The sequence below is a fragment of the Haliotis cracherodii genome, unplaced genomic scaffold (genome assembly GCF_022045235.1).
Source record: "Haliotis cracherodii isolate W230 unplaced genomic scaffold, xgHalCrac1.p SCAF_12, whole genome shotgun sequence".
NCBI lineage: Eukaryota > Metazoa > Mollusca > Gastropoda > Lepetellida > Haliotidae > Haliotis > Haliotis cracherodii.
In genome coordinates, this window is record NW_027266267.1 from 7,854,349 (window position 1) to 7,875,596 (window position 21,248).

The 21,248-nt window shown below is 43.3% G+C and overlaps 3 protein-coding genes across 7 annotated transcripts in view; all 3 read left to right on the forward strand.

The window, feature by feature from the left end:
* The window catches only part of LOC139457496 (toll-like receptor 4), a 42,477-nt gene extending 28,929 nt beyond the window's left edge, over positions 1-13,548 (forward strand). For 2 of the 3 annotated variants that reach the window (XM_071238879.1, XM_071238880.1), the window contains exon 2: positions 10,913-13,548. In XM_071238879.1, coding sequence (XP_071094980.1) covers positions 10,984-13,548 — 2,565 coding nt within the window. In that variant the 5' untranslated portion in view covers positions 10,913-10,983. Of the gene's footprint in view, positions 1-8,725; positions 8,780-10,912 lie in introns of those variants that run through there. The other variant, XM_071238878.1, reaches the window with a different exon arrangement.
* LOC139456959 (zonadhesin-like) lies at positions 1,662-7,062 on the forward strand. Its single transcript, XM_071238424.1, has 5 exons — positions 1,662-2,420; positions 2,928-3,390; positions 4,039-5,007; positions 5,152-5,532; positions 7,034-7,062. Exons 1-5 carry the CDS (start codon positions 1,662-1,664, stop codon positions 7,060-7,062), a joined length of 2,601 nt encoding a protein of 866 aa, XP_071094525.1.
* Positions 13,549-15,166: 1,618 nt separating the features above from the next.
* Positions 15,167-19,738, forward strand: LOC139457498 (toll-like receptor 4). Of its 3 annotated transcripts, none has more exons than XM_071238882.1 (2): positions 15,167-15,201; positions 16,694-19,738. In XM_071238882.1, exon 2 carries the CDS (start codon positions 16,763-16,765, stop codon positions 19,325-19,327), a length of 2,565 nt encoding a protein of 854 aa, XP_071094983.1. In that variant the 5' UTR covers positions 15,167-15,201; positions 16,694-16,762; the 3' UTR covers positions 19,328-19,738. The 3 variants fall into 3 exon arrangements, with proteins under 3 accessions (XP_071094983.1, XP_071094982.1, XP_071094984.1); XM_071238881.1 differs by lacking the exon at positions 15,167-15,201 and adding an exon at positions 15,277-15,336; XM_071238883.1 differs by lacking the exon at positions 15,167-15,201 and adding an exon at positions 15,320-15,377.
* The last annotated feature ends 1,510 nt before the right edge of the window (positions 19,739-21,248 follow it).

The window sequence follows — 21,248 nt, forward strand, 5'->3', positions numbered from 1 at the left end:
GGTACACATATACACACGGGCGACATTAAACCCCATTTCACCCCCACCTCATCAGATTACATGACCCCTGATTCAACGCATTGGTTCACCTACCACCGTGAAAACGTCCTGAACACTCCGAAGAGCTCGGTTTGGCTTTAGGAACTGCATTGTCCATGCATTTTGTGTCGGCGAGGAGACCTTGACCTCGCACATGTGGACTCGGCTCTGACGGAGGGCAATTTTCTTTTTCCATGACGTCATCACCTACATAATTACAACGAGCGAGTGTGAACACAGGGAGCATTTACGTTTAAATCTTCCTCAAATTTCCAAGCGAAAGAATTTTTTTCACCCTGAGATCATGATTGTGATTAGTGTCATGTTCTTTCCAGCCCCGGGAACAGGGGTGGCCCAGTCGTCTTCGGCGCCGCGATTCGCTGTGCAGCGTTGCGTCCCTTGGGCACGCCAGAAACCTATGATTTCGGGTTCGAATCCCGGTTCGCCCCGATTATGTTTCTAGGTTTATCAGCACCATACCCGTGCTCGTGGTTTTCACCGAAGTGGTAAACGTCTGAGACCTGTATCACTTCGGGCTTTCCTCCCATATTAAGCTGACACGCTGTGATATGACTGGAATACTGTTAAAAGCGGCGATAAACCCAACTCACTCATTCACTCATTGCAGAGGGGACAAACATCCACAGGGAGCTGACAAACATCCACACAGGGGAGACAAACATCTACATGGAAGGGGACAAATTTAAACATCCACACAGAAAGGGACAAACATCCACATGGAGGGGACAAACATCCACACGGTGGGCACAAACATCCACCCACAGGGAACAAACATCCACACACAGGGCACAAACATCTACACGGAGAGCACAAACATCCACACGGAGGGCACAAACATCCACACAGAAAGGGACAAACATCCACAGGGAGGGGACAAACATCGACACAGAGAGCACAAACATCCACAGGGAGGGCACAAACATCTACACGGAGGGCACAAACATCCACACGGAGGTCACAAACATCCACGCGGAGGGCACAAACATCCACACGGAGGGCACAAACATCCACACAGAGGGCACAAACATCCACACGGAGGGCACAAACATCTACACGGAGAGCACAAACATCCACACGGAGGGCACAAACATCCACACAGAAAGGGACAAACATCCACAGGGAGGGAACAAACATCGACACAGAGAGCACAAACATCCACAGGGAGGGCACAAACATCTACACGGAGGGCACAAACATCCACACGGAGGGCACAAACATCCACGCGGAGGGCACAAACATCCACACAGAGGGCACAAACATCCACACAGAGGGCACAAACATCCACACGTAGGGCACAAACATCCACACGGTGGGCACAAGGATCCACACGGTGGGCACAAACATCCAAATGGAGGGCACAAACATCCACACAGAAACGGACAAACATCCACACGGAGGGCACAAGCATCCACACAGTGAGCACAAACATCCACAGGGAGGGCACAAACATCTACACGGAGGGCACAAACATCCACACAGAGGGCACAAACATCCACGCAGAGGGCACAAACATCCACACAGAGGGCACAAACATCCACGCAGAGGGCACAAACATCCACACGGTGGGCACAAGGATCCACACGGTGGGCACAAACATCCAAATGGAGGGCACAAACATACACACGGAGGGGACAAACATCAACACAGAAGCCACAAACATACACACGGAAGGCACAAACATCTACACAGAGGCCACAAACATCCACACGGAGGGTACAAACATCCACAAGGAGGGCACAAACATCCACACAGAGCCCACAAACATCCACACGGAGGGCACAAACATCCACACGGAGGGCACAATCATCCACACAGAGAGCACAAACATCCACACAGAGGGCAAAAACATCTACACGGAGGGCACAAACATCCACACAGAGGGCACAAACATCCACGCGGAGGGCACAAACATCCACACGGAGCGGACAAACATCCACACAGAGGGCACAAACATCCACGCGGAGGGCACAAACATCCACACGGTTGGCACAAAGATCCTAACGGTGGACACAAACATCCAAATTAAGGGCACAAACATCCACATGGAGGGGACAAACATCCACACAGAGGCTACAAACATACACACTGAGGGCACAAACATCTACACAGAGGCAACAAACATCCACAAGGAGGAGACAAACATCCACACAGAGGCCACAAACATCCACACAGAGGCCACAAACATCCACACGGAGGGCACAAACATGCACACAGTGGCCACAAACATCCACACGGAGGGCACAAACATCCACACAGAGGCCACAAACATCCACACGGAGGGTACAAACATCCACATGGAGGGCACAAACATCCACACGGAGGGCACAAACATCCACACGGAGGGGACAAACATCCACACAGTGGGCACAAACATCCACACGGAGGGGAGAAACATCCACACAGAGGCCACAAACATCCACACGGAGGGCACAAACATCCACACGGAGGGCACAAACATCCACACAGAGGGCACAAACATCCACACAGAGGCCACAAACATCCACACGGAGGGCACAAACATCCACACGGAGGGGACAAACATCCACACAGAGGCCACAAACATCTACACGGTGGACACAAACATCCACACGGAGGGGACAAACATCCACACAGAGGCCAAAAACATCCACACTGAAGGCACAAACATTCACACAGAGGCCACAAACATCCACACAGAGGGCACAAACATCCACACAGAGGCCACAAACATACACACGGAGGGCACAAACATCTACACAGAGGCCACAAACATCCACACGGAGGGTACAAACATCCACAAGGAGGGCACAAACATCCACACAGAGCCCACAAACATCCACACGGAGGGCACAAACATCCACACGGAGGGCACAATCATCCACACATAGAGCACAAACATCCACACAGAGGGCAAAAACATCTACACGGAGGGCACAAACATCCACACAGAGGGCACAAACATCCACGCGGAGGGCACAAACATCCACACGGAGCAGACAAACATCCACACAGAGGGCACAAACATCCACGCGGAGGGCACAAACATCCACACGGTTGGCACAAAGATCCTAACGGTGGACACAAACATCCAAATTAAGGGCACAAACATCCACATGGAGGGGACAAACATCCACACAGAGGGCACAAACATACACACTGAGGGCACAAACATCTACACAGAGGCAACAAACATCCACAAGGAGGAGACAAACATCCACACAGAGGCCACAAACATCCACACAGAGGCCACAAACATCCACACGGAGGGCACAAACATGCACACAGTGGCCACAAACATCCACACGGAGGGCACAAACATCCACACAGAGGCCACAAACATCCACACGGAGGGTACAAACATCCACATGGAGGGCACAAACATCCACACGGAGGGCACAAACATCCACACGGAGGGGACAAACATCCACACAGTGGGCACAAACATCCACACGGAGGGGAGAAACATCCACACAGAGGCCACAAACATCCACACGGAGGGCACAAACATCCACACGGAGGGCACAAACATCCACACAGAGGGCACAAACATCCACACAGAGGCCACAAACATCCACACGGAGGGCACAAACATCCACACGGAGGGGACAAACATCCACACAGAGGCCACAAACATCTACACGGTGGACACAAACATCCACACGGAGGGGACAAACATCCACACAGAGGCCACAAACATCCACACTGAAGGCACAAACATCCACACAGAGGCCACAAACATCAACACAGAGGGCACAAACATCCACACAGAGGCCACAAACATCCACACGGAGGGGACAAACATCCAAACAGAGGCCACAAACATCCACACGGAGGGCACAAACATCCATACAGAGGCCACAAACATCCACACAGAGGGGACAAACATCCACACAGAGGCCACAAACATCCACACACAGGGGACAAACATCCACACAGAGGGCACAAACATCCACACAGAGGCCACAAACATCCACACAGAGGGCACAAACATCCACACAGAGGCCACAAACATCCACACAGAGGCCACAAACATCCACACGGAGGGCACAAACATCCACACGGAGGGCACAATCATCCACACAGAGAGCACAAACATCCACACAGAGGGCAAAAACATCTACACGGAGGGCACAAACATCCACACAGAGGGCACAAACATCCACGCGGAGGGCACAAACATCCACACGGAGCGGACAAACATCCACACAGAGGGCACAAACATCCACGCGGAGGGCACAAACATCCACACGGTTGGCACAAGGATCCTAACGGTGGACACAAACATCCAAATTAAGGGCACAAACATCCACATGGAGGGGACAAACATCCACACAGAGGCTACAAACATACACACTGAGGGCACAAACATCTACACAGAGGCAACAAACATCCACAAGGAGGAGACAAACATCCACACAGAGGCCACAAACATCCACACAGAGGCCACAAACATCCACACGGAGGGCACAAACATGCACACAGTGGCCACAAACATCCACACGGAGGGCACAAACATCCACACAGAGGCCACAAACATCCACACGGAGGGTACAAACATCCACATGGAGGGCACAAACATCCACACGGAGGGCACAAACATCCACACGGAGGGGACAAACATCCACACAGTGGGCACAAACATCCACACGGAGGGGAGAAACATCCACACAGAGGCCACAAACATCCACTTGGAGGGCACAAACATCCACACGGAGGGCACAAACATCCACACGGAGGGGACAAACATCCACACAGAGGCCACAAACATCTACACGGTGGACACAAACATCCACACGGAGGGGACAAACATCCACACAGAGGCCACAAACATCCACACTGAAGGCACAAACATCCACACAGAGGCCACAAACATCCACACAGAGGGCACAAACATCCACACAGAGGCCACAAACATCCACACGGAGGGGACAAACATCCAAACAGAGGCCACAAACATCCACACGGAGGGCACAAACATCCATACAGAGGCCACAAACATCCACACAGAGGGGACAAACATCCACACAGAGGCCACAAACATCCACACACAGGGGACAAACATCCACACAGAGGGCACAAACATCCACACAGAGGCCACAAACATCCACACAGAGGGCACAAACATCCACACAGAGGCCACAAACATCCACACAGAGGCCACAAACATCCACACGGAGGTCACAAACATCCACACCGAGGCAACAAATATCCACACAGAGTCCACAAACATCCACACGGGGGGCACAAACATCCACACGGAGCGGACAAACATCCACACAGTGGGCACAAACATCCACACGGAGCGGACAAACATCCACACAGAGGCTACAAACATCCACACGGAGGGCACAAACATCCACACGGAGGGCACAAAGATCCACACAGAGGCCACAAACATCCGCACAGAGCCTACAAACATCCACACAGAGGCCACAAACATCCACACGGAAGGGACAAACATCCACAAAGAGGGCACAAACATCCACACGGAGGGCAAAAACATCCACACAGAGGCCACAAACATCCACACGGAGGGGACAAACATCCACACGGAGGGCACAAGCATCCACACAGAGGCCACAAACATCCACACAGAGGCCACAAACATCCACACAGAGGCCACAAACATCCACACGGAAGGGACAAACATCCACAAAGAGGGCACAAACATCCACACGGAGGGCAAAAACATCCACACAGAGGCCACAAACATCCACACAGAGGCCACAAACATCCACACGGAGGGCACAAGCATCCACACAGAGGCCACAAACATCCACACGGAGGGCACAAACATCCACAGAGAGGCCACAAACATCCACACGGAGGGGACAAACATCCACACAGAGGCCACAAACATCCACACTGAGGTCACAAACATCCACACCGAGGCAACAAACATCCACACGGGGGGCACAAACATCCACACGGGGAGCACAAACATCCACACGGGGGGCACAAACATCCACAGGAAGGCAACAATTATCTTCACGGAGGGCACAAACATCCACACCTAGGCAACAAACATCCACACGGACGGAACAAACATCCACACGAAGGCAACAATTATCTTCACGGAATGGGACAAACATCTACATGGAGGGCACAAACTCACGTCTTCATTGAGTATATTACGACTTTATACTGAATAAAGACATCTGTTACCCAGTGTGTATAATGACATAAGACATGTGTTCCCCAGTCTATGTTACGACTAAAGACATCTGTTACCCGGTGTATATAACGACTAAAGACATGTGTTACCCAGTGTGTATAATGACTAAAGACATGTGTTACCCAGTCTATATTACGACTAAAGACATCTGTTACCCGGTGTATATTACGACTAAAGACATCTGTTACCTGGTGTATATTACGACTAAAGACATCTGTTACCCGGTGTATATTACGACTAAAGACATCTGTTACCCGGTGTATATTACGACTAAAGACATCTGTTACCCGGTGTATATTACGACTAAAGACATCTGTTACCTGGTGTATATTACGACTAAAGACATGTGTTACCCAGTGTGTATAATGACTAAACACATGTGTTACCCAGTCTATATTACGACTAAAGACATCTGTTACCCGGTGTATATTACGACTAAAGACATCTGTTACCCGGTGTGTATAATGACTAAAGACATCTGTTTCTCAGTCTATGTTACGACTAAAAACATATGTTACCCGGTGTATATTACGACTAAAGACATGTGTTACCCAGTGTGTATAATGACAAAAGACATCTGTTACCCGGTGTGTATACTGACTAAAGACATCTGTTACCCAGTCTATATTACGACTAAAGACATCTGTTACCCAGTGTGTATAATGACTTAAGACATGTGTTCCCCAGTCTATATTACGACTAAAGACATCTGTTACCCAGTGTGTATCCTGACTAAAGACATCTTTTACCCAGTCTATATTACGACTAACGACATCTGTTACCCAGTGTGTATAATGACTAACGACATGTGTTCCCCAGTCTATGTTACGACTAAAGACATCAGTTAACCAGTCTATATAATGACTAACGACATCTGTTCCCCAGTCTATATAACAGATAACGTCCCTCTGTTACCCAACCTATATAATGGCTTGCAAGGTATGCTCCACAGTGTATTTAATGGCTAACGTCCCTCTGTTACCCAGTGTATATAATGGCTTGCGAGGTATGCTCCACAGTGTATATAATGGCTAACGTCCCTCTGTTACCCAGTGTATATAATGGCTTGCGAGGTATGCTCCACAGTGTATATAATGGCTAACCTCCCTCTGTTACCCAGTGTATATAATGGCTTGCGAGGTATGCTCCACAGTGTATATATTGGCTAACGTCCCTCTGTTACCCAGTGTATATAATGGCTTGCGAGGTATGCTTCACAGTGTATATAATGGCTAACCTCCCTCTGTTACCCAGTGTATATAATGGCTTGCGAGGTATGCTCCACAGTGTATATAATGGCTAACGTCCCTCTGTTACCCAGTGTATATAATGGCTTGCTAGGTATGCTCCACAGTGTATATAATGGCTAACCTCCCTCTGTTACCCAGTGTATATAATGGCTTGCGAGGTATGCTCCACAGTGTATATAATGGCTAACCTCCATCTGTTACCCTGTGTATATAATGGCTTGCGAGGTATGCTCCACAGTGTATATAATGGCTAACCTCCCTCTGTTACCCAGTGTATATAATGGCTTGCGAGGTATGCTCCACAGTGTATATAATGGCTAACGTCCCTCTGTTACCCAGTGTATATAATGGATAACGTCCCTCTGTTACCCAGCCTACATAACTTGAAACAATCATTTTTAGCCTAGCCTTTAAATGTTCTGTTCCATCGGTAACACCAAGCACTTTACATAAAACAGCTTTTTACCCGAGACCGCAAAGCAGAACGCCTGCACTGAGACGACGGCCTTCTAACCATCAGCCCTAGCGAAACACGGACATTAACGCGCAACAGTATGTGTTATGCGGAAGTAGTTCTACAGTTTCACTTAAACAGGGTCACAAATGAGGTGAGGATTTGTTTGGATTCAGTGCGAGGAGCGTGATAGCAGGTACGTCTATTGAAACCAATGTTACAGGGTATTGTTTATCTGTTAGTTGTTAATACATACATACGACTCTCTGATTATCTAAATACTCTCACACACGCACAGAGTGCGAGAGCTAGAGAGAGAGAGCGAAAGAGAGAGAGAGGGGAGGGAGAGGGGAGGGAGGGGAGAGAGAGGGAGAGCTAGAGAGGGAGAGAGAGGAGGGAGAGCGAGAGAGAGGGAAGAGAAAGATTGAGAAGGAGAGAGGGGAGAGAGAGGGGAGAGCTAGAGAGGGAGCGACAGACAGACAGACAGATAATCATCTGCGAACACATTACAATGTGTCCCATATGTAGTAGGATGTCTGACATCGGATGAGGAAATAGTTATACACGAGCCTCAATCAGCCAAGGGCATATCATATCCTTTTTTAAGTAGTTCTTATATCATTGTGAAAACTGGGATTGTTGGATTTAGGCGAAGATGATGATGGTAAATGCATCTGTTTCTTTTAACCATCAGCCCTAGTGAAACATGGACATTAACATGCAACAGTATGTGTTAGGCAGAAGTAGTTCTACAGTTTCACGTGTATGTGTTAGGCGGAAGTAGTTCTACAGTTTCACTTAAACAGGGTCACAAATGAGGTGAGGATTTGTTTGGATTCAGTGCGAGGAGCGTGATAGCAGGTACGTCTATTGAAACCAATGTTACAGGGTATTGTTTATCTGTTAGTTGTTAATACATACATACGACTCTCTGATTATCTAAATACTCTCACACACGCACAGAGTGCGAGAGCTAGAGAGAGAGAGCGAAAGAGAGAGAGAGGGGAGGGAGAGGGGAGGGAGGGGAGAGAGAGGGAGAGCTAGAGAGGGAGAGAGAGGAGGGAGAGCGAGAGAGAGGGAAGAGAAAGATTGAGAAGGAGGGAGGGGAGAGAGAGGGAGAGCTAGAGAGGGAGAGAGAGGAGAGAGAGCGAGAGAGAGGGAAGAGAGAGATTGAGAAGGAGAGAGAGGGGAGAGCTAGAGAGGGAGCGACAGACAGACAGACAGACAGACAGATAATCATCTGCGAACACATTACAATGTGTCCCATATGTAGTAGGATGTCTGACATCGGATGAGGAAATAGTTATACACGAGCCTCAATCAGCCAAGGGCACGCGAGGGGTAAGGACTTTGTTTATTCATGGTGAGAAGCAACAACGCAGGTACGCCTATTGAAAGAAACATTAGGTTTTAAGTGAGCTTAAGTGTTTGTCCTCAAAGAGTCCGATACTACTTTTTCACAGGCCTTCACAACTAGTTTTTGAAAGCAACATTTAAATAAATTCACAAGTTATTGAATTTAAAATGTATATTTTCAAAAGTCGAGTAAAACAGGACGTGGGCATTGTACAAACAAAGGGTAGCAGGGATGAGTTAGTAAATTGGGGGTGGCGGGAGGGGGGGGTGGGGGTGGGGGTCTATTGCATATATCAGTATATACCCAATTTTTAAAGAACAAAAAGAAACATTTATTACATACTACTTGCGATGTGCATAAACGTCTTATAACATTTATGCAGTTTTTAGGGTGTTAGCCAACTGAGACACCATGCCACGATTTAACATGGATACCCAACTCAAACACAGTATACTGACTCCAAGGCGACCTGTCCTTGTTTTAGCCCCTTAATACCTAGCGCCAGGCAGGGTAACAACAAGTACCACCTTATGACGTCATTTGGTATGACGTTATCAGGTATCAAACCACCGACCTTCAGCTCTCTGGATAGACGCTCTATCTACTACAATGACTTCTAAAAATGTTCAATCTGGGCTAATGCCCAAGAGGCTGAATCGGTAGCAAGCTCGGAATCAGTAACGAAATGCCATAGTTTGTAATTGCCTACCAGAGAAGACACAGGTTTATATTTACATCAATAATGACTGGGATTCGTACCTACTTGTTGGGCGATCACTAAGGAGATGCAGCTTGATGAAGTTCTGGCCTGAATAGGCTACTGCACTCACATACTATTGAAAGACAGTGTTTATCAAATTCAGTATGTAAGGGGGGTAATCGCATAGAAGTAAAAGACATGGTGTAAGATTACCACAGGGAATGAATTGAAATTAATATGGTTTATATTGTTTCAAACATTCGTGTTTTCACTGAACAATTCAGGAAAAAAATTGTTCAGTAAAGGCTTGCTTTGGCGTTTGTTAAAATTTACTTTCTCGGAGGGACGACTACATATAAGGGGTTTAGGATAGCTAAACCCACCATAAAGTGTTACCCTGTGCGATAGTTTAACTGTCGTTGACGAAACATGTGCGTGCGGGTTTGGTTGGAAGATCGAGTTTGATTTTACGCCGCTTTACGCAATATTCCAGCAATATCACTGCGGGGTACACCAGACATGGGCTTCACCCATTGTACCCATGTCGGGTATAAAACCCGGGACTTCAGCGTGACGAGCGAACGTTTTAATTTTGTTAATAAATTTGTAAAGTTAAATGGACTCGAATAAAAATCCCAGGCCTCCATCAGAATATCAAATGGTCCGTCCCTTAGATTCTCACTGTTGCATTATGCTGATAATCCGTGGTATAACTGAAGTTCTGTCAAAAAGTATATTAGTCCAGACTCCCCATCCATAGCAATCACTTTGATACTTAAGTTCAGTCCTCAAGTAAGCATATGACTGATTGAGTGTAATCCGATGTGGATGCTCGTTGGAAGGTAACTTTGGCGCATTCTTGTTTACATGTTATTATACTGCATTTTGACATGTATGATATCGTGAGCCTTGTGACCCAATTTTTCAAACATTCCAGGCTCCAACTAAAACTGACAACAAGAACTGCAACACGGAACAGACCTGAGGTCATTTCAAACTGCCTCCACAATGAAGATCATCTGTGGCCTTATCCTGACACTAACTGTGACCTCTTCTACAAGCCAGAAGACATGTCAAATAAAGCCAGACCCCCAGCTTGGTGGTAGCCGTGTTGACTGTCAGAACCTCAACCTTACCTCTGTTCCTGGTGATCTCCCTCCCAACACTGTCAGTCTGGATCTCAGCGGGAACAACATAACGGTTCTCAGGGACCAGGCGTTTGTGCGTCTTCCCCGATTGATGTATTTGAACATTGTAAACAGTCAAGTATCACGGTTGGAAGCAAACGCATTTAAAGGTTTATCCCTCCTTCTCAGTTTACGCCTTAATAACAATAATCTCCAACTGGACAATCACACCTATCCAGAAGATGTCTTCAGTCCTCTTCAAAGTCTAACAGAGTTGAACATTGGTAACAACGACTGCCGACTGAGAGGAACTACTCCGGATTGGATATTCAAATGGTTAATAAATTTAGAAACACTGACAATCGATACATTTGAATATGACATATTTGGAAGTGGATTTGGGTATTTGCAAAAACTGGTAACATTGAATATTGGAACTGGATTCGAAGATGATTGTATTCACAGTGCTATTGGCGTCATACAAAACCACACATTCTCCGTTTTTGAGAATATATCTGTTCAGGTGTTGGATGTAACCGGTTCCAAACTTCTTGCAATACATGCTGGAGCATTTCTACCTCTATATTTCTATATTTCCAAAATAGTTCTGGAAAACGTAATAACCTTACCAACTGCTATGGCTCTACGTGCGTTCTATGGCCTTAATGGTAAAAACGTATCTAAAGTTCTCATGAGAAATTCCAACAAATATGTCAGTCTAAATCGAAACCTTCAAAGCCAGCTTATAACCAAAGAAACAGTAATTTATCTGACACATATTTGCATCGAACATCTGGATCTCAGCTATAACAACATTATTTACCTTGACGAAAATTTAATACTTGTCCTTTCGCGTTGTATTAAATATCTAGATTTATCAAATAACAATATTTTAGGGGATCAATCTACATTTCTCATGATGAGTTTATGTAAACATCTGTTGTTTTTAGATGCTTCTGATCAACATAAATTTATTAAACGCAGGTATGACTTAGGACAAGGCAGTTTAAAATCTCAAATTAAAGTGACTGACAACGGACTCTATCATCTTTATAGGCACAGAATTAGTCCCGAAAATTGTTCTGTATCAAAGTTAGAATCATTTGAGGCGGGAATACGTTTTCCTCCTAATCTACGTATCTGTATAATAGGGGGAATAACTGATTCTTTTGGGGAGTTTTTTATAACGGGTATTACAGGTTCGTCACATTTAGCAAAATTTGATCTGTCCTACAATGGAGCACGGGGCTTTGTAAAGCAAATTAACGGGTTGAGCTTTTTAAATGAAGTCGATCTTTCTGGCAATGAAGGTAGGGGGATGACAAAAGATTTCTTGCTCTCATTTCCAAATATGACGTCTCTTGCATTGAACAATATGGGTTTCGACAAGGAAACACTCAGAAGAGGAGGGTCAGTACTGGAGGGACTAAAGACGATGCATGCTTTACGTTATTTAGATATAGTAGGGAATGACATACGTTATATGGATATGGGTTCCATCAGGACACTAATCAGTCTGAATGTGTCCAGAAATAACCTTGTGTCTGTTCCTTTTGAACACAATGACCTGCCTGACCTGCACATCCTGGACCTATCAGTGAACTCCATCACCTACTTTGACGACGACACAATGGATATGTTGGAGAGTCTCGGACAGAAGAACAAGCTGGTCCTGAGGCTGAAGGGAAACCCTCTCTCCTGCTCATGCCAGTCTCTCTTGTTTGTTCGTTGGATATTTTCATCGTCGGTTACATTTGACAGCAATGGGAACTATTCATGTGTTACTGAATATGGTGCTCTTACAACAACCCACACAGTGTACAACGAGTTTAATTACCACTGGACATCATGTCAAGGTCGATTTTGGCTGCCAGTCTCGATAACACTGATGTGTTTAATAGCTCTTCTACTTGTGTCTGCCATGCTGGTGTCACGGAACTGGACAAGGATTGCACATCACATTTTGGTCCTCATGGGTCGTGGGATCCAGCGGGTCACTAGACAAAACTTCAACAAAGATGCTTACGTAGCCCACTCGGATGAAGAGCTTCAGTTTGTAATGCAAGATCTACGTATAGGGCTGGAGGATCTACATGGACTGAAGCTTATTCTGCCCGACAGAGATTTCCTACCTGGTCAGTTTGTAGCTGACCATGTTGTAGAAAGCATTAACAAAAGCTGGAAGACAGTACTGGTTGTGTCCGACGATTTCCTGGATGACCCTTGGTCCTACTTTATCATTAAGTCAACAGCTTACTACATTTCCAACCTCAACCCTAACAGAGTGATTCTGCTCATGGTGGGAAACGTCAACCGTGGTCGACTTCCTGAACTGCTGCTGAATGTAACGGACGAGGAGGATATCATCCAACTAGATGACTTCCCTGATCCCCACAGTGATGTATGGGTCCATGTAAGGGACAGAATTCTGTCACAAGCAGTATAGGTTGAATGCAAAATATGTCACTGACTAAAACCCTTTTTGTGTAGTATAAATCATCTGGTTCTGTCATATCCAAACTATTTTATTTATTTGAACAGTTACTGCATGAAATATACTTATACTATTTGCACGTGGGGACCCAGTGTCGGGGGTTGGCCCTTTTATCCACATGCTGGTTGAAAGAGATGGCTAAATTGGGCAACCTGTTTGCCGAAGGTTGCATCCCTGTGTTGCCAGAGAGATGGAATCTGATGGCTGAGTGCCCCGAAATACTCGTCCAAACACATGTTGTTGAAATAGTCGTCCAAACACATGTTGTTGAAATTATCGTCTGACCCCCCAGTTGTCGAAATAACCGATCCACCACATGTTGTTGAAATACTCGTCTGACCCCCCTGTTGTTGAAATACTCGTCCCACCACATGTTGTGGAAATACTCGTCCTGTTACGGTCAAAAAAAGCATCTCTACAATAATTTCTATTATTTTTCCAAATTATTAAAGTTTAAAATTTTCTTCAATTTTCATTCCAAATTTAGCAGTAAAAAGAGTATTATTTTATGTATGCTTCAGGATACCAAGGGAGGTCTATTAAGGCTTCATGCCATGCTTTTTAGGTTATGCATTGAGAGAATTAGGTCCCATGCGGTCAAAAATAAGAAAACAATGAATAAAAAGAATATGGGTCTGCCAAAATGGTGTGTTTTCATGCATTTGTATTTCTTTTCCATTGTCAATATATTTCTGTAGCAATTTTATTTCCCAAAATATTTTTTATTTGTAACTTTTATTCTGACGTGATGATAATGTGTTCAGTTTTCAATCACTAATGTTTACATTCCAGTAAATTTAAAGTTGTATTTTCATCAAGTATTTTCAATTTAAATCATATCATATAACATTATATTATACATTCTTTCTGTGCAAATGCTCTTGTAATTCTTTTGGTACAACTTAATGTCTTTTGTCAGCTTTTGTTGTTCCAGTAATTTTCATACATTGTTATTGTTTTGTTTACATATTGAACTGCAAACTTATGATTGTTTATTTTACCTTTGCAGTCAATCTTCCAACTCCAACGAGGATAAGGTTTTGTGTATTTGTTGATAATTGATGATGATAAGATGTGATGCATATTATGAACTTTATTTGAACATGAACTAACAATAACATTGAATTATATTCTCCATGAAATATGATGTTTGACATATGACACATGTACAATTGAGAATGAGAATGGAAATGAGAATGTGAATAAAACTTTTGATCTTGAATGAATTGACATTGAAATTAATTGCGATCCTTACACATCCCGTTGTTGTTGAAATATACGTCTGACCCCCTGTTTTTGAAATACTCGTCCGACCACATGTTGTTGAAATATTTGCATGCCCCCTCAACTGCCCTCAGCTGAAATGGTCTTATGACGCGCACACACAAACAGCCAGAATACGGCGCCCTTGTGTAAACACATACATTCACTGAAGGTTAGTTTCATCATGTGCAATATGTGACACACCCACCTCTTACAAAATCCTATGCTTTGAGATGACTCATCCCTCGCAATATATGTACACTGTACACACATCAACGCACAAGTATTTATACACCTGTCGCACATAACCAAGGTCACCCAACGCGATGAACATGATAGCAGGTATGTCATTTGAAGCAAATGTTATGTTATACACACTATCCGAAGAGTAAATATGTGTACCTATATGCAGCAGGATGTCACTAGCATTAGGTTTGGAAATGTTTATCAACTAGCCTCAATCAGGACACTCGAGGGGTGAGGACTTTGTTTATTCCTTGTGAGAAACGTCGTAGCAGGTATGCCTGTTGAAAGAAACGTTATGTTAAGTGTGTTACAAGTATTTAGTCTCCGATACTGATTTTTCACACGGAAGTCAGAAATAATGAGGACGAACACGATCCCTGGTAAATGGTTTTGCTGTTATCCCAACCAAAACATGAAGTGTTTTATCTAGCTCATATGTATACCGGAGGAACTTCAATCTTTCATGCTACAATGTGGACTTATAGAATGTGTGATTTGATCATCAAACCTTTTTTATATGGCCAACTGCCGAGAGTTCACCGTGTCTTAATATGCTACCCTGAATAAGGCAATAAGGGTAATGTACTCAAACTTGTTAATCATCTCAGGCGACTGCTAGGAAATATTTTTGCTTCAAATACACCAACAACAATTTTCACACATACAAAAATAGAGAGATAAAGCACATAGGATATAGGCTTCGAAGGTGCACTCGCTGTAACCTGATAGATATGAATGGGTGGCCAGCCTAGCAAAGAGATTTCGCACGCATTGGGCAATGCCCAATATATTCCCAAACGTAGTTTCAACATAAGCTCCTGCTTTGTAAGCCAGCCTACCATAAGAAGTTGTATTCATTGGCATAATTTCGGTCATAAATATTGTTATGACACAAATCTTTTATAGTAAAATCAGGTAGAACATGTTAAATACAAAACACTGTTACTTTCGCTAAACTAGTATTTTCTAACATAGCTGAGTCTATTTTTTTAGAAACCAAATTTGAGCTTTGTAAGACTTAAAAAAAAGCTTCGAGGATTTTAATTAGAACAATAATCAGCATATCCTTTTCTTAAGTAATTCTTATATCATTATAAAAACTGGGGTTGTTGGATTTAGGGGAAGATGATGATGACAGTGTAAATGAAGAAATCACAGTAAAGCATGGCTTGCTTGACTATCTTGATTTGTCCACCACAAGGGATACGTATCTCAACGTTTGATCAATCAGTACCCTTTTACAAATTTAAGCTTCCATTTAATCATTTCTTTGTTTTAACAGTAAGTACAGTGCATTGTTTAACAATTAGTCAATTATGTTAGCAACGAAAATTGTAAGGGGCTGCATCGTCGTTAGGGGTGATCTTCCTTTTTAGCTGGTTATCTATAGCCTGGTTTAATATTATATACTGTATTATAATATTCAAAGCATTTAATACTCTTTAATACCTTATTCTAGCCATTATATGGCCGATAAACTACCATTTTAATACACTCACTCAATCAATCAATCACTCCAATGTGCTTGCAGGCAGGGAAGTATGTTTTTCGGATTCTTTTATTTACATATATTCTTCATACATTCTAGATTTCAACTAAAACTGATCAAGAACTGCAACACGGAACAGAACCGATATCTATTCAAATTGCCATCACAATGAAGGTCATCTGTGGCCTTATCCTGACACTAACTGTGACCTCTTCTACAAGCCAGAAGACATGTCAAATAAAGCCAGACCCCCAGCTTGGTGGTAGCCGTGTTGACTGTCAGAACCTCAACCTTACCTCTGTTCCTGGTGATCTCCCTCCCAACACTGTCAGTCTGGATCTCAGCGGGAACAACATAACGGTTCTCAGGGACCAGGCGTTTGTGCGTCTTCCCCGATTGATGTATTTGAACATTGTAAACAGTCAAGTATCACGGTTGGAAGCAAACGCATTTAAAGGTTTATCCCTCCTTCTCAGTTTACGCCTTAATAACAATAATCTCCAACTGGACAATCACACCTATCCAGAAGATGTCTTCAGTCCTCTTCAAAGTCTAACAGAGTTGAACATTGGTAACAACGACTGCCGACTGAGAGGAACTACTCCGGATTGGATATTCAAATGGTTAATAAATTTAGAAACACTGACAATCGATACATTTGAATATGACATATTTGGAAGTGGATTTGGGTATTTGCAAAAACTGGTAACATTGAATATTGGAACTGGATTCGAAGATGATTGTATTCACAGTGCTATTGGCGTCATACAAAACCACACATTCTCCGTTTTTGAGAATATATCTGTTCAGGTGTTGGATGTAACCGGTTCCAAACTTCTTGCAATACATGCTGGAGCATTTCTACCTCTATATTTCTATATTTCCAAAATAGTTCTGGAAAACGTAATAACCTTACCAACTGCTATGGCTCTACGTGCGTTCTATGGCCTTAATGGTAAAAACGTATCTAAAGTTCTCATGAGAAATTCCAACAAATATGTCAGTCTAAATCGAAACCTTCAAAGCCAGCTTATAACCAAAGAAACAGTAATTTATCTGACACATATTTGCATCGAACATCTGGATCTCAGCTATAACAACATTATTTACCTTGACGAAAATTTAATACTTGTCCTTTCGCGTTGTATTAAATATCTAGATTTATCAAATAACAATATTTTAGGGGATCAATCTACATTTCTCATGATGAGTTTATGTAAACATTTGTTGTTTTTAGATGCTTCTGATCAACATAAATTTATTAAACGCAGGTGTGACTTAGGACAAGGCAGTTTAAAATCTCAAATTAAAGTGACTGACAACGGACTCTATCATCTTTATAGGCACAGAATTAGTCCCGAAAATTGTTCTGTATCAAAGTTAGAATCATTTGAGGCGGGAATACGTTTTCCTCCTAATCTACGTATCTGTATAATAGGGGGAATAACTGATTCTTTTGGGGAGTTTTTTATAACGGGTATTACAGGTTCGTCACATTTAGCAAAATTTGATCTGTCCTACAATGGAGCACGGGGCTTTGTAAAGCAAATTAACGGGTTGAGCTTTTTAAATGAAGTTGATCTTTCTGGCAATGAAGGTAGGGGGATGACAAAAGATTTCTTGCTCTCATTTCCAAATATGACGTCTCTTGCATTGAACAATATGGGTTTCGACAAGGAAACACTCAGAAGAGGAGGGTCAGTACTGGAGGGACTAAAGACGATGCATGCTTTACGTTATTTAGATATAGTAGGGAATGACATACGTTATATGGATATGGGTTCCATCAGGACACTAATCAGTCTGAATGTGTCCAGAAATAACCTTGTGTCTGTTCCTTTTGAACACAATGACCTGCCTGACCTGCACATCCTGGACCTATCAGTGAACTCCATCACCTACTTTGACGACGACACAATGGATATGTTGGAGAGTCTCGGACAGAAGAACAAGCTGGTCCTGAGGCTGAAGGGAAACCCTCTCTCGTGCTCATGCCAGTCTCTCTTGTTTGTTCGTTGGATATTTTCATCGTCGGTTACATTTGACAGCAATGGGAACTATTCATGTGTTACTGAATATGGTGCTCTTACAACAACCCACACAGTGTACAACGAGTTTAATTACCACTGGACATCATGTCAAGGTCGATTTTGGCTGCCAGTCTCGATAACACTGATGTGTTTAATAGCTCTTCTACTTGTGTCTGCCATGCTGGTGTCACGGAACTGGACAAGGATTGCACATCACATTTTGGTCCTCATGGGTCGTGGGATCCAGCGGGTCACTAGACAAAACTTCAACAAAGATGCTTACGTAGCCCACTCGGATGAAGAGCTTCAGTTTGTAATGCAAGATCTACGTATAGGGCTGGAGGATCTACATGGACTGAAGCTTATTCTGCCCGACAGAGATTTCCTACCTGGTCAGTTTGTAGCTGACCATGTTGTTGAAAGCATTAACAAAAGCTGGAAGACAGTACTGGTTGTGTCCGACGATTTCCTGGATGACCCTTGGTCCTACTTTATCATTAAGTCAACAGCTTACTACATTTCCAACCTCAACCCTAACAGAGTGATTCTGCTCATGGTGGGAAACGTCAACCGTGGTCGACTTCCTGAACTGCTGCTGAATGTAACGGACGAGGAGGATATCATCCAACTAGATGACTTCCCTGATCCTCACAGTGATGTATGGGTCCATGTAAGGGACAGAATTCTGTCACAAGCAGTATAGGTTGAATGCAAAATATGTCACTGACTAAAACCCTTTTTTTTGTAGTATAAATCATCTGGTTCTGTCATATCCAAACTATTGTATTTATTTGAACAGTTACTGCATGAAATATACTTATACTATTTGCACGTGGGGACCCAGTGTCGGGGGTTGGCCCTTTTATCCACCTGCTGGTTGAAAGAGATGGCTAAATTGGGCAACCTGTTTGCCGAAGGTTGCATCCCTGTGTTGCCAGAGAGATGGAATCTGATGGCTGAGTGCCCCGAAATACTCGTCCAAACACATGTTGTTGAAATAGTCGTCCAAACACATGTTGTTGAAATTATCGTCTGACCCCCCAGTTGTCGAAATAACCGTTCCACCACATGTTGTTGAAATACTCGTCTGACCCCCCTGTTGTTGAAATACTCGTCCCACCACATGTTGTGGAAATACTCGTCCTGTCACGGTCAAAAAAAGCATCTCTACAATAATTTCTATTATTTTTCCAAATTATTAAAGTTTAAAATTTTCTTCAATTTTCATTCCAAATTTAGCAGTAAAAAGAGTATTATTTTATGTATGCTTCAGGATACCAAGGGAGGTCTATTAAGGCTTCATGCCATGCTTTTTAGGTTATGCATTGAGAGAATTAGGTCCCGTGCGGTCAAAAATAAGAAAACAATGAATAAAAGAATATGGGTCTGCCAAAATGGTGTGTTTTCATGCATTTGTATTTCTTTTCCATTGTCAATATATTTCTGTAGCAATTTTATTTCCCAAAATATTTTTTTATTTGTAACTTTTATTCTGACGTGATGATAATGTGTTCAGTTTTCAATCACTAATGTTTACATTCCAGTAAATTTAAAGTTGTATTTTCATCAAGTATTTTCAATTTAAATCATATCATATAACATTATATTATACATTCTTTCTGTGCAAATGCTCTTGTAATTATTTTGGTACAATTTAATGTCATTTGTCAAGTTTTGTTGTTTCAGTAATTTTCATACATTATTATTGTTTTGTTTACATATTGAACTGCAAACTTATGATTGTTTAGTTTTTCTTTGCAGTCGATCTTCCAACTCCAACGAGGATAAGGTTTTGTGTATTTGTTGATAATTGATGATGATAAGATGTAATGCATATTATGAACTGTGTTTGAACATGAACTAACAATAACATTGAATTATATTCTCAATGAAATATGATGTTTGACATATGACATATGTACAATTGAGAATGAGAATGGAAATGAGAATGTGAATAAAACTTTTGATCTTGGATGAATTGACATTGAAATTCATTGCGATCCTTGCACATCCCGTTGTTGTTGAAATACTCGTCCGATCCCCTGTTGTTGAAATACACGTCTGACCACATGTTGGTGAAATACCCGTCCGATCCCCTGTTGTTGAAATGCTCGTCCCATCACATGTTGTTGAAATACCCGTCCGATCCCCTGTTGTTGAAATGCTCGTGCCACCAGAAGTTGTTGAAATACCCGTCCGATCCCCTGTTGTTGAAATACATGTCTGACCCCCTGTTAATGAAATGCTCGTCCAACCACATGTTGTTGAAATACTCGTCCAACCACATGTTGTTGAAATACTCGTCCAACCACATGTTGTTGAAATACACGTCCCACCACATGTTGTTGAAATACTCGTCCGACCACATGTTGTTGAAATACTCGTCCAACCACATTATGTTGAAATACTCGTCCAACCACATGTTGTTGAAATACTCGTCCAACCACATGTTGTTGAAATACTTATCCCACCACATGTTGTTGAAATACCCGTCCAACCACATGTTGTTGAAATACTCATCCCATCACATGTTGTTGAAATACTCGTCCAACCACATGTTGTTGAAATACACGTCCCACCACATGTTGTTGAAATACTCGTCCGACCACATGTTGTTGAAATAC